The following is a 10,555-nucleotide window of genomic DNA, read 5'->3' as shown; positions in this document are numbered from 1 at the left end:
CACGTTGATGCTCATCATTTCTGCTACTGGCCGCTGCCGTCTCACCTCGGGTCAGAGGGACAACTGTCTCCTGTCTCCTGCTAAAATGACCAGATGATCGTGTCCTCGGAGGTTTATCGACGGTTGGAGGCTGGTGTGAAACATGAGGAGCCATCGGCAGAGCTTCTTACGTCCCCTAGAGGCCAGATCAGGACTTTCACCTGGACATCGCCCACCTGGAGGAAGCTCACAAGCTCAACTTGCACTGTTGCATGCTGGGAAAGCACAGGCGGTGCTTGATTCAGACCAAAGCAGATCCAGGGACCACCACAAAACAAACACACACACACACACACACACACACACACACACACACACACACACACACACACCCCTTTAACAGCCCCCCCCCAGCGAGAGAAGGGGAATGTGGGGTTGGAGCCTTCAAGAGGCGGATAAAGTCAGTCCCAGCTGGACTTCCATTCATTATATCCTAAACGCCGGCACCTGGGAGCCGGATGTGGGTCGTAACTGTTATCAGCTGTTCAGAAATATGTAAATGATATTGTCATATTTTATCTGGAGCGTATTCGGATGATCTGTGCGGCGTCCTTGGAGCAGGGACATCAGCAGCAGCGTCTGTGTTCTCTTCATCATGGCGCCGACAGCCCCTCCCCCTCTGATGGTAACCAGGCTGCAGCTATTTCCATCAGACCAGACCCCCAGTCTGGCTGCTGGTTCTCCAGCTGGTTCAGCCGGTCAGCAAATGTCAGACTGTTGCTAATAATATCAGTGACCTCAGCAGCTTAAAGAAGCCTGATGACTACAGGGCTCCTCCCACCAGGGCTCCTCCCACCACTGTTCCTCCCACCAGGGCTCCTCCCACCACTGTTCCTCCCACCAGGGCTCCTCCCACCACTGTTCCTCCCACCAGGGCTCCTCCCAACACTGTTCCTCCCACCTGGTCTCCTCCCACATGGGGCTCCTCCCACCAGGGTTCCTCCCACCAGGGCTCCTCCCAACACTGTTCCTCCCACCAGGGCTCCTCCCACCACTGTTCCTCCCACCAGGGCTCCTCCCAACACTGTTCCTCCCACCTGGTCTCCTCCCACATGGGGCTCCTCCCACCAGGGTTCCTCCCACCAGGGCTCCTCCCACCAGGGCTCCTTCCACCTGGGCTCCTCCCAACACTGTTCCTCCCATCTGGGGCTCCTCCCACCAGGGCTCCTCCCACCACTGTTCCTCCCACCACTGTTCCTCCCACCTGGGCTCCTCCCACCACTGTTCCTCCCACCAGGGCCCCTCCCACCTGGTCTCCTCCCACATGGGGCTCCTCCCACCAGGGCTCCTCCCACCAGGGTTCCTCCCACCAGGGCTCCTCCCACCAGGGTTCCTCCCACCAGGGTTCCTCCCACCAGGGCTCCTTCCACCTGGGCTCCTCCCACCTGGGCTCCTCCCACCAGGGCTCCTCCCACCACTGTTCCTCCCACCAGGGCTCCTCCCACCAGGGTTCCTCCCACCAGGGTTCCTTCCACCTGGGCTCCTTCCACCTGGGCTCCTCCCACCTGGGCTCCTCCCACCAGGGCAGAGAACTTCAAAGGTCCAACCAGAGACCAGAACATCACAAGTGTCCTTTTGATCTACTGGTTAACCTGGTGCTAAGCTCCCCACCAACCATGAACAGATGCAGCACTAGAGGCTGGATGATGGCTGGAGGGTCAATATGAGCCGCCACTGGTGCTCCTGGATGGTGGAGAACCCACACAGAGAGTGGAAAGTCTCTGGACATCCCACAACCTTCCTGTGGCAAGGCCATAGTGCCACAGGAAGTCGAGCATCCAGCCCCGCCAGGTGATACAAATGGTCCTCTGTGGCGTTGAAGCCCATGAAGGCTGGTTCAGGGACAGAGGGCCTGCAGGAGAACCTGCGAAGATCCCTCAGTTCACCTCTGATGAAGAGTTCTTTCTGGACCATCTTGTCGTGGAGTTGAACATTTCTTAGTCCATGGAATGCTAAAGCTAATGCTAAAGTTCCTCTACAGTCGTTTTTTAACCTCACACATGAAGGCTGAATTCATGGTAGCATCTGCGATGGAGGTTTCAGAACCGATGGATGACGAGAGGACTGGAGGCAGGAAGAGGAGATTGAGACTCCAAAGCTGTCTGAGGTCACAGCTGGTCCGTTGAGGTCCGTTCTCTGTGTCAGCACCGACCCACAATCCCTCACTTCTTTAGAGACACACTTGACTTGTTTGATAAGATGTCAACAGAACTGACGTGTCAGCACCTTCTCAGGAAAACACGTGTCAGCAATTCCTGAAAAATGTCTGATCCAATCACACAAACGTATGTGAGCAGCTGTGGCAGATGTGGGTGTTGCTGCACTGGAGGAACCCAGTCCAGGTTCAGACACGCTGGAGGAACCCAGTCCAGGTTCAGACACGCTGGAGGAACCCAGTCAGGTTCAGACACGCTGGAGGAACCCAGTCCAGGTTCAGACACGGTGGAGGAACCCAGTCGAGGTTCAGACACGCTGGAGGAACCCAGTCCAGGTTCAGACACGCTGGAGGAACCCAGTCCAGGTTCAGACACGGTGGAGGAACCCAGTCCAGGTTCAGACACGCTGGAGGAACCCAGTCCAGGTTCAGACACGCTGGAGGAACCCAGTCCAGGTTCAGACACGGTGGAGGAACCCAGTCGAGGTTCAGACACGCTGGAGGAACCCAGTCCAGGTTCAGACACGCTGGAGGAACCCAGTCGAGGTTCAGACACGCTGGAAGACCCAGTCCAGGTTCAGACACGGTGGAGGAACCCAGTCGAGGTTCAGACACGCTGGAGGAACCCAGTCCAGGTTCAGACACGCTGGAAGAACCCAGTCCAGGTTCAGACACGCTGGAGGAACCCAGTCCAGGTTCAGACACGCTGGAAGAACCCAGTCCAGGTTCAGACACGCTGGAGGAACCCAGTCCAGTCCAGGTTCAGACACGGTGGAGGAACCCAGTCCAGGTTCAGACACGCTGGAGGAACCCAGTGGTCCAGGCTCAGGTTCCGGACACACCTTCATTCTGTTTGAGTGGACGACATTCCCACCTGAAGCTCTGCATCAACGCAGGTTCTGCTGCTTCAGTGCTGCCTTCATTCGTAGGGCAGAAGGTTGCATCATCCATGTATGAGATAAATCCTCCACTTTCTCTTCATTCTGCTTCTACAGCTAAGCTAACACGTTAGCCTTTGTTGAATATAACGTCACATCCACTTTAAGGCTTGTGAGTCAGCTAACATGGGCCAGGAGGCTCCGCCCCCTCAGCCACACTGAAGGGAGGACAGTGCTACACGTTTTAGCATTTAGCATTTAGCATCACCAATGACAAAATGAGTCAACAGGGAACATCAACAATGACGGCTGTTGTTAAAGTGACCTTCAATTACACACAAGCCTCTGTCGCCTGTGCAGAGGCCGGAATGTTCTGTTCCTGGACCAGAGGGCAGGAGAGGAGGAGGACCATGGAAGACACACTGGAGAGTTACCACTGTGTGTGTGTGTGTGTGTGTGTGTGTGTGCAGCAATGATGAATGTTTGGGGTGTGGAAACATCTGGTGAGAAGAGCCCAGACCCTCCTGACCCACCTGCCCCCTCTGATCTTCTTCCACCACGTGTGTGAACTGTCCACATAAACTGGAGATTTCAGAGCCGTCAGCAGGAAACTTCACTGAAACTCTGAGCTGCACTTTTGAGTGACGTCCAGAGGACGTTGGGAGAAACAACAACACATCAAAGAGAAACAACAACACAACAAAGAGAAACAACAACACAACAAAGAGAAACAACAACACAACAAAGAGAAACAACAACACAACAAAGATGTTTTGGTAACTCCAAGCTGATCCTGCAGAAGCTCGTGGTCACCACTGAATGGTGTTAGAGGCCAACGCTGAGTGACTCATCTGTCTCACCTCCATATCTTTGATATCTGGTTGGTTTTGTTCAATAAATACAAAAGAATCACCTTCATCATTCATGATGATGATGGTGGTGATGATGGTGATGTGATGATGGTGGTGATGATGGTGGTGATGATGGTGGTGATGGTGATGATGATGGTGGTGTGATGATGGTGATGATGGTGATGATGATGGTGGTGATGATGATGATGGTGATGGTGGTGATGGTGATGGTGATGATGGTGGTGATGATGGTGATGGTGATGATGGTGGTGATGATGATGATGGTGATGATGGTGATGATGGTGGTGATGGTGTGATGGTGGTGATGGTGTGATGGTGGTGATGTGGTGGTGATGATGGTGTGATGGTGGTGATGTGGTGATGATGGTGTGATGGTGGTGATGATGGTGGTTGATGATGGTGGTGATGGTGCTGGTGGTGCTGGTGGTGCTGATGGTGGTGGTGATGATGGTGTGATGATGGTGGTGATGGTGTGATGATGGTGATGATGATGATGATGGTGGTGGTGGTGGTGCTGCTGGTGGTGCTGGTGCTGCTGGTGGTGCTGCTGCTGGTGGTGCTGGTGATGCTGGTGGTGATGGTGGTGCTGGTGGTGGTGGTGCTGATGGTGGTGCTGGTGGTGGTGGTGCTGGTGCTGCTGGTGGTGCTGGTGGTGGTGCTGCTGGTGGTGCTGCTGGTGGTGCTGGTGGTGGTGCTGCTGGTGGTGCTGGTGGTGATGGTGATGGTGGTGCTGGTGGTGGTGCTGCTGGTGCTGGTGGTGCTGCTGCTGGTGGTGCTGCTGGTGGTGGTGCTGGTGGTGCTGCTGGTGGTGCTGGTGGTGGTGCTGGTGGTGGTGCTGCTGGTGGTGCTGGTGGTGCTGCTGGTGGTGCTGCTGGTGGTGCTGCTGCTGGTGGTGCTGGTGCTGCTGGTGGTGGTGCTGGTGGTGGTGCTGGTGGTGCTGGTGCTGCTGGTGGTGCTGGTGGTGCTGGTGGTGGTGCTGGTGGTGGTGGTGATGATGGTGATGATGGTGATGGTGAAGGAGAGGATCTGACACAATGGAGAAACAGGAGAGACAGAAGCTGCTCTAACAGGTGCTTCACAATTCCAAGGACTTCTCCAAGGTGACAGGTGGGTGGGGCAGAGTTCAGAGGGCAAAGGTCAAGGGAGGTGTGGCTCCTGACACGGTTTCCTGCCCCTTTAAGATCAGGGCCTCCAGCCGGAGGAACCTTCTGTGGATCTGAGGCTGGGCCACAGATAAAGCAGCCTGTGTGTGTCTGTGTGTAGTTACTGTAGGTGTGTGTGTGTGTGTGTGTGTGCGCGGGTTGTGTCAACACTGATCGGTATGCTGGGAATGTTTCCACAGACGTGCTGCAGCTCGTGTGGTGGTTTACAGGAGAAAGGCCACATTTAGAGAAGTGCTGAACCAACAGACACAGGTCAGAGGAAGTTCTGAGGGACTGGTGTTCCTGCAGGTTCCTGTGTGTGTGTGTGTGTGAGTGTGTGTGAGTGTGAGTGTGAGTGTGTGTGAGTGTGAGTGTGCGTGTGTGAGTGTGTGAGTGTAAGTGTGTGTGTGTGAGTGTGTGTGTGTGTGTTGTGTGTGTGTGTGTGTGTGTGGTGTGTGTGTGTGTGTGTGTGTGTGTGTGTGTGTGTGTGTGTGTGTGTGTGTGAACGTCCCACAGTTCTTTAGGGAGCATGTGATCAGGACGTGATCGATGGTGGTGATGGTGGTGATGGTGGTGAAACATAAAGTTACCGCTGATCGATCACATCCTGATCGATCAGCGGTCACTTTATGTTTCAGGCCTCTTTAATCCTCCTGGATTTGAAGCTGCTCAGAGCTTTAAAGTTCTACAGAACTAACCCGGAGCAACGCTGCCCCCTGCTGTACAGCTCAGCAATGACAGGACGTTTGTGTGTTTCCTGTTTCCTCTAAACTGGACTCAGAGGTGAATTAGTGCCGCGTTTTAATATCCTGACAATTATTAAGTTGTTGTCTCTCATCTAGAATATGGCAGCTTTGATGTTGCGTCTGCGAATAAAAACACTTCGGATTTATCAAGACATTATCATAACCATCTTAATCGCCACATAAATAAAAATATATCTGCGAAAGCTCCCTTTAAGAAGCTCCCTGTTGCCTAGGTTACGACCCGGAAGTAGAGTCCGCTAACTCGGTTGGCTAGTGTGCTAACAGCTAGCTAGCTGTCCGATACTATACAATACACCTCAACTCTCTCTCTCTCTCACTCACACACACACACACACGCGCGCACACACACACATACACACACACACACACTTGATTCGGTAGAACGTCCCACAGTTCTTTAGGGAACATTTAACTTGAAAGTTGCGCTGAAACTATGATTGACAGCTGTGTGGGCGGAGTCCCGGGGGCTGTCTCGTCACTTCCTGTTTCCAGAGAAGGAATCAAGGGATGGATGATCAGGCTGTGAGCTGCACCATCAAACCTGCCGTTTTCCTGAACATCGGAGGAGCAGAAGCGGCCGCTCGCTCTGGCGTCTGTGTCCTGGATGTCAGCCTTCCGGTTGGGAAAACTGTTAACGTGAGCTGTTCCACGGGAGTCCGCTAAACTCTACCTGCGCTTTCTCAGCAGTGTTGGTACAGTGCATGCTGGGTATTGTAGTCCTTTTTTTGAGCTTTAAGGAGGCTGTTCTCAGGTCCTGAAACATTTTCCCCCTGGTGTGTTTCATTCTGAATAAGATCAACTGGTGCTTTAATATCTGTTACTGTTCACATTAAAGATATGTGTGCAGATCTATTTTGTCCTGCCCTCCTCCTCGCCTATTTGAACTTGGCCTACCTAATAGGATCTCCGTGAACCTCCCTTGCTACATGTGCAGCACCCCTGGAATCCCAGCAACATTATTATATCATATATTTATGATATAAAATGACTTATTCTTTACTGCAGGTGCGTTGTAATGAGATATTTGACCGATAGAGGGAGCCAGGCAGCGTAGCTTCCAGCAGCTAGCAGCTAGCTGAGCGGAGGTGTGGAGATGAGTGCTGTGCATGACCAGGAGACCAGCAGATGTGTGTGTGCTGTGATGAATCATGAAAACACAACCACGTGGTAGCACATGGTTTGTCTTTCTGATGCTGGTCGGCCTCCTTTTGCCTCTGCATAAACCAGCAGGTTTGAGGTTCCGCATCGTTGCTTGTTATTGATTTTCTGTGACCTTCATCACAACAGAAAGACACCAGCGCTGAAGGTCGGCCGTGTTGGGAGCAGGGTTGCCACGGAGACGCAGGATGCTTTTTCACAACGTGTTTGCTGCGTTTCAGATTGAAAAAATCACCTTTACGAACTTCTACACGGCCTCTGTGACGCTGCGCCTGTTGAGGAGGGGCCCCGGGCAGGAGGCCGCCGCCAGGTGGTGCACGGCCCTGAAGGAGCTGCGGCTGATGCACGACCCCCACACCGAGGGGGGCTCCCAGGACTCCTGCTGCATCCACAGGACACAGGTGACGGTGCTGCTTGTGTGGCCCCGCCCCCTCCAGGATGGGCTGTGATGTCAGCGTGACGCTGGTCTGGTTGCAGATGCAGGTGCCCCCGGATCACGTGTCGTCCGTGAGGCTGATCCTCCGACAGCCGTCCTGCGTCTGGCTGAACTTCACCCTGGAGGACATAAAGATTTACCCCCACAGCAGCGCTGGAAACCCGGTAATCTCTGCTCTAAAGAGGCAGCGTGGAGGGGCGGGGCCTATACTGACATCCTTCCTGCTCTTCCTCGTCTCCAGGATCCAGACAAGGACCTCTCTGATTGGCTGTCCGACCTGACGGTGGTGGACCAACATCTTGACCTCCAGGTGATCTCACAATCTTTGGCGTTTTTCTCCCATTGATGCTCAATGCTGGTGGGTTCTTGGGGGCCATGTTTGGTTCCAGGATCTCCCAGACCCCCACGCGGTTTCCTCCAGCATCCAGCAGATGTGGGCCCTCACCGAGGTGATGCAGACCCAGCAGACCAACGCTTCCATTGGACGATTTGACGTGAGTCAGTTTTACTTCCTGTATCCACAACTCAAACCACCTAAAGGACAGGATGAAGGTTGGAACGCGCTGAACCCTTCCTGGCTCCACCCATGTATCAGCTAAATGCTAATGAGCTGTTCAGTCAGCCCGGGCTTGTCATTAACGTTCCCTCATGTTTGTCAGGTCGACGGCTGCTACCATCTGGACCTGCTGTCCCTCACGTAGCTTTGATGATGTCATCAGGTTGCTGCCTAAAACGTGACTTTCAAAGGAATCATCAGCTTTTCTGTTGTCAATAAAAACCTTAAAGAGTTTAAATCTGTTTCTGTCCATGACTCAACGGCCGGAATAATGCGATTCCTCCGGAGAGACGACGTCGGGAGCTGAAAGTGTCAAACCTCAGGTGTCAACGGCGTCGCCCGTCCCGGGTCCCAGCCATGTTGTTCAGGTCAGATTCAGTATGTGAAGGGACAGAATTGACCACTAGATGGAGCTGCTGCTCCCGACCTGCCCTTTGACCTTCAGAACTCCTGGGTCACAGGTGGAACAGCTGATCACCTCAAATCAGAAGAGAAAAATTCTTCTGTCACCGTTTCTATGACAACATGCGTGATTCCTTAGAGACGCAGCGTCCAGGAGTTGTTGCTCATTCCCTAAACTGTTGGAGACGCGGATCAAGAGGACAATTAGCAAGACAACAGAATTCCCTCCGGAACCCGAAGCCACGTCTGTCGAGCCCAAACTTGGGAGCCTGTTCAGGCCGACGGCCAACGTGGGTGAAGCAACACGGCTAATACTAGCGTCAGTGTCCTGGTTCTGACGTCATCAGGAGCTTCGGGTCGGGCTGTCTCCTGTGTTTCCATGGCAACACATATACGGGCGATTGCATTGTGCTTTACATTCGACGTCAGAACCTATGAGCTGACTCCGCCCACCTGCACTAAAATACAACTGATTCGTTTATTTTCCTGAAAACTAAATGTTTTAAAAAGAAGCATCTTCTTGTTTTGTGTCTGTTACCCATGATGCACCTGTGTCAGCGCTGAGGTATTTGTGAATTTAAAATAAACCTCCTTTTATTAGATTTACACACAAAAACACACCTGTCCAACCGCAGCCCTCACCAAACAGAGGCCCCGCCCATTCACCTGCTAGCTCCACCCACAAAAACTTTAAAACCAGTTCGACAAAATCAGCATGTGTTTGTCGTCCTTAACGGACAGGTTGTCCACCTTGGTCCAGGCCGGTGGCCGAGTGTCCCCGGAACCTCTCGGCCCGTTCAAGGTGACCTCTGAAACCCTGAAAGGTTCTGAAACAGGCGTGTGCAGGAACACGGGACGGGCGCGCGCAGGAACACGGGACGGGCGCGAGCAGGAACACGGGACGGACGTGCGCAGGAACACGGGACGGGCGTGCGCAGGAACGCGGGACGGACGCGCGCAGGAACACGGGACGGGCGCGAGCAGGAACGCGGGACGGGCGCGAGCAGGAACGCGGGACGGGCGCGAGCAGGAACACGGGACGGGCGTGCGCAGGAACGCGCGACGGGCGCGAGCAGGAACGCGGGACGGGCGCGAGCAGGAACGCGGGACGGGCGTGCGCAGGAACGCGGGACGGGCGCGAGCAGGAACGCGGGACGGGCGCGAGCAGGAACGCGGGACGGGCGCGCGCAGGAACGCGGGACGGACGCGCGCAGGAACACGGGACGGGCGCGCGCAGGAACGCGGGACGGGCGCGAGCAGGAACACGGACGGGCGTGTCCCAGTTACACGTTGGTGTGACGAACTGTGAAAGAGGAGTCGAATCTTTGGGATTAATAATTTAATGTGTTACACAGCAGCTGAAACAAAACGACGTTTACGGGACAAACGGAATCATGCAACACCCAACTGGTTTAACTGGGGGGTCGTTAACAGCTGCTTTTGTGTGGGGCCACAGCGCCCCCTGCTGGCCGCCACCGCTCAGGCCCACTGGAAACAACCATGTCTGAAAAAGTATTTAAATTCAATAAAACCTCAGGATCAAAGTGAAAACGTTGCTCAACACTTTAAGGCAACTTGGAGTATTTTTATCTGCAACCAGCTTGATTGTGTGTGTGTGTGTGTGTGTGTGCGAGCGTGAGTGTGTGTGTGTGTGAGCGTGTGTGTGTGTGTGTGTGTGTGTGAGCGTGAGTGTGTGTGTGTGTGTGAGCGTGTGTGTGTGTGTGTGTGTGTCAGCAGCTGCTGGGTTTGCTGTAGTCGTCCACCCCGATGATGGTGGCCTTGCAGAAGAAACAGTCCTTGTTGTTCATCAGGTGCTGGTTTATACAGGCTCTACACACACACACACACACACACACACACACACACACACACACCACACACACACACACACACACACACACACACACACACACACACACACACAGGGCCATAAGTGTTCATCAAGGATATCATGAAATATTAATAACTGTCTGCTAATGAGTGTGTGTGTCCCTGTTGTTGCTACATTGTGAGGACATTTTGTCTTCAACCTTCAGAGTTGTGTTCAGGAGACTCAGTTTTAAGGTTAGAAGCGACTTATGGTTGGGGGGGTCAGCCCCAGGAACAGCCCGGTGGGGGCAGCCCCCTTCTACAGCGGTTGTTCTGACTCG

At 53.8% G+C, this 10,555-nt stretch overlaps 2 protein-coding genes across 5 annotated transcripts in view; one reads left to right on the top strand and one right to left on the bottom strand.

The window, feature by feature from the left end:
• Positions 1-6,117: 6,117 nt before the first annotated feature.
• Positions 6,118-8,241, top strand: nicn1 (nicolin 1). 2 transcript variants are annotated; one of them, XM_057031674.1, is made up of 6 exons: positions 6,118-6,489; positions 7,233-7,412; positions 7,495-7,611; positions 7,689-7,757; positions 7,837-7,941; positions 8,107-8,241. In XM_057031674.1, exons 1-6 carry the CDS (start codon positions 6,361-6,363, stop codon positions 8,146-8,148), a joined length of 642 nt encoding a protein of 213 aa, XP_056887654.1. In that variant the 5' UTR covers positions 6,118-6,360; the 3' UTR covers positions 8,149-8,241. The 2 variants fall into 2 exon arrangements, with proteins under 2 accessions (XP_056887654.1, XP_056887653.1); XM_057031673.1 differs by having other exon boundaries at positions 6,140-6,489; positions 7,489-7,611.
• Positions 8,242-9,729: 1,488 nt separating this feature from the next.
• LOC130525016 (E3 ubiquitin-protein ligase RNF123) overlaps positions 9,730-10,555 on the bottom strand; it is a 35,248-nt gene continuing 34,422 nt past the window's right edge. For 2 of the 3 annotated variants that reach the window (XM_057031663.1, XM_057031665.1), the window contains one exon: positions 9,730-10,235. In XM_057031663.1, coding sequence (XP_056887643.1) covers positions 10,136-10,235 — 100 coding nt within the window. In that variant the 3' untranslated portion in view covers positions 9,730-10,135. The remainder of the gene's footprint in view (positions 10,236-10,555) is intronic. The other variant, XM_057031664.1, reaches the window with a different exon arrangement.

The sequence above is a fragment of the Takifugu flavidus genome, chromosome 4 (assembly GCF_003711565.1).
Source record: "Takifugu flavidus isolate HTHZ2018 chromosome 4, ASM371156v2, whole genome shotgun sequence".
Classification (NCBI taxonomy): domain Eukaryota; kingdom Metazoa; phylum Chordata; class Actinopteri; order Tetraodontiformes; family Tetraodontidae; genus Takifugu; species Takifugu flavidus.
Note: the sequence above shows the minus strand (reverse complement) of the source record. Positions and strands in the feature narration are given on the sequence as shown.

Coding starts and splice junctions, on each gene's coding strand:
- nicn1 (XM_057031673.1), top strand. CDS start 6,361: ATGGATGATCAGGCTGTGAGCTGCACCATCAAACCTGCCGTTTTCCTG. Junction 6,490..7,232: donor CGGTTGGGAAAACTGTTAAC/GTGAGCTGTTCC, acceptor GCTGCGTTTCAG/ATTGAAAAAATCACCTTTAC. Junction 7,413..7,488: donor GCTGCATCCACAGGACACAG/GTGACGGTGCTG, acceptor GTCTGGTTGCAG/ATGCAGGTGCCCCCGGATCA.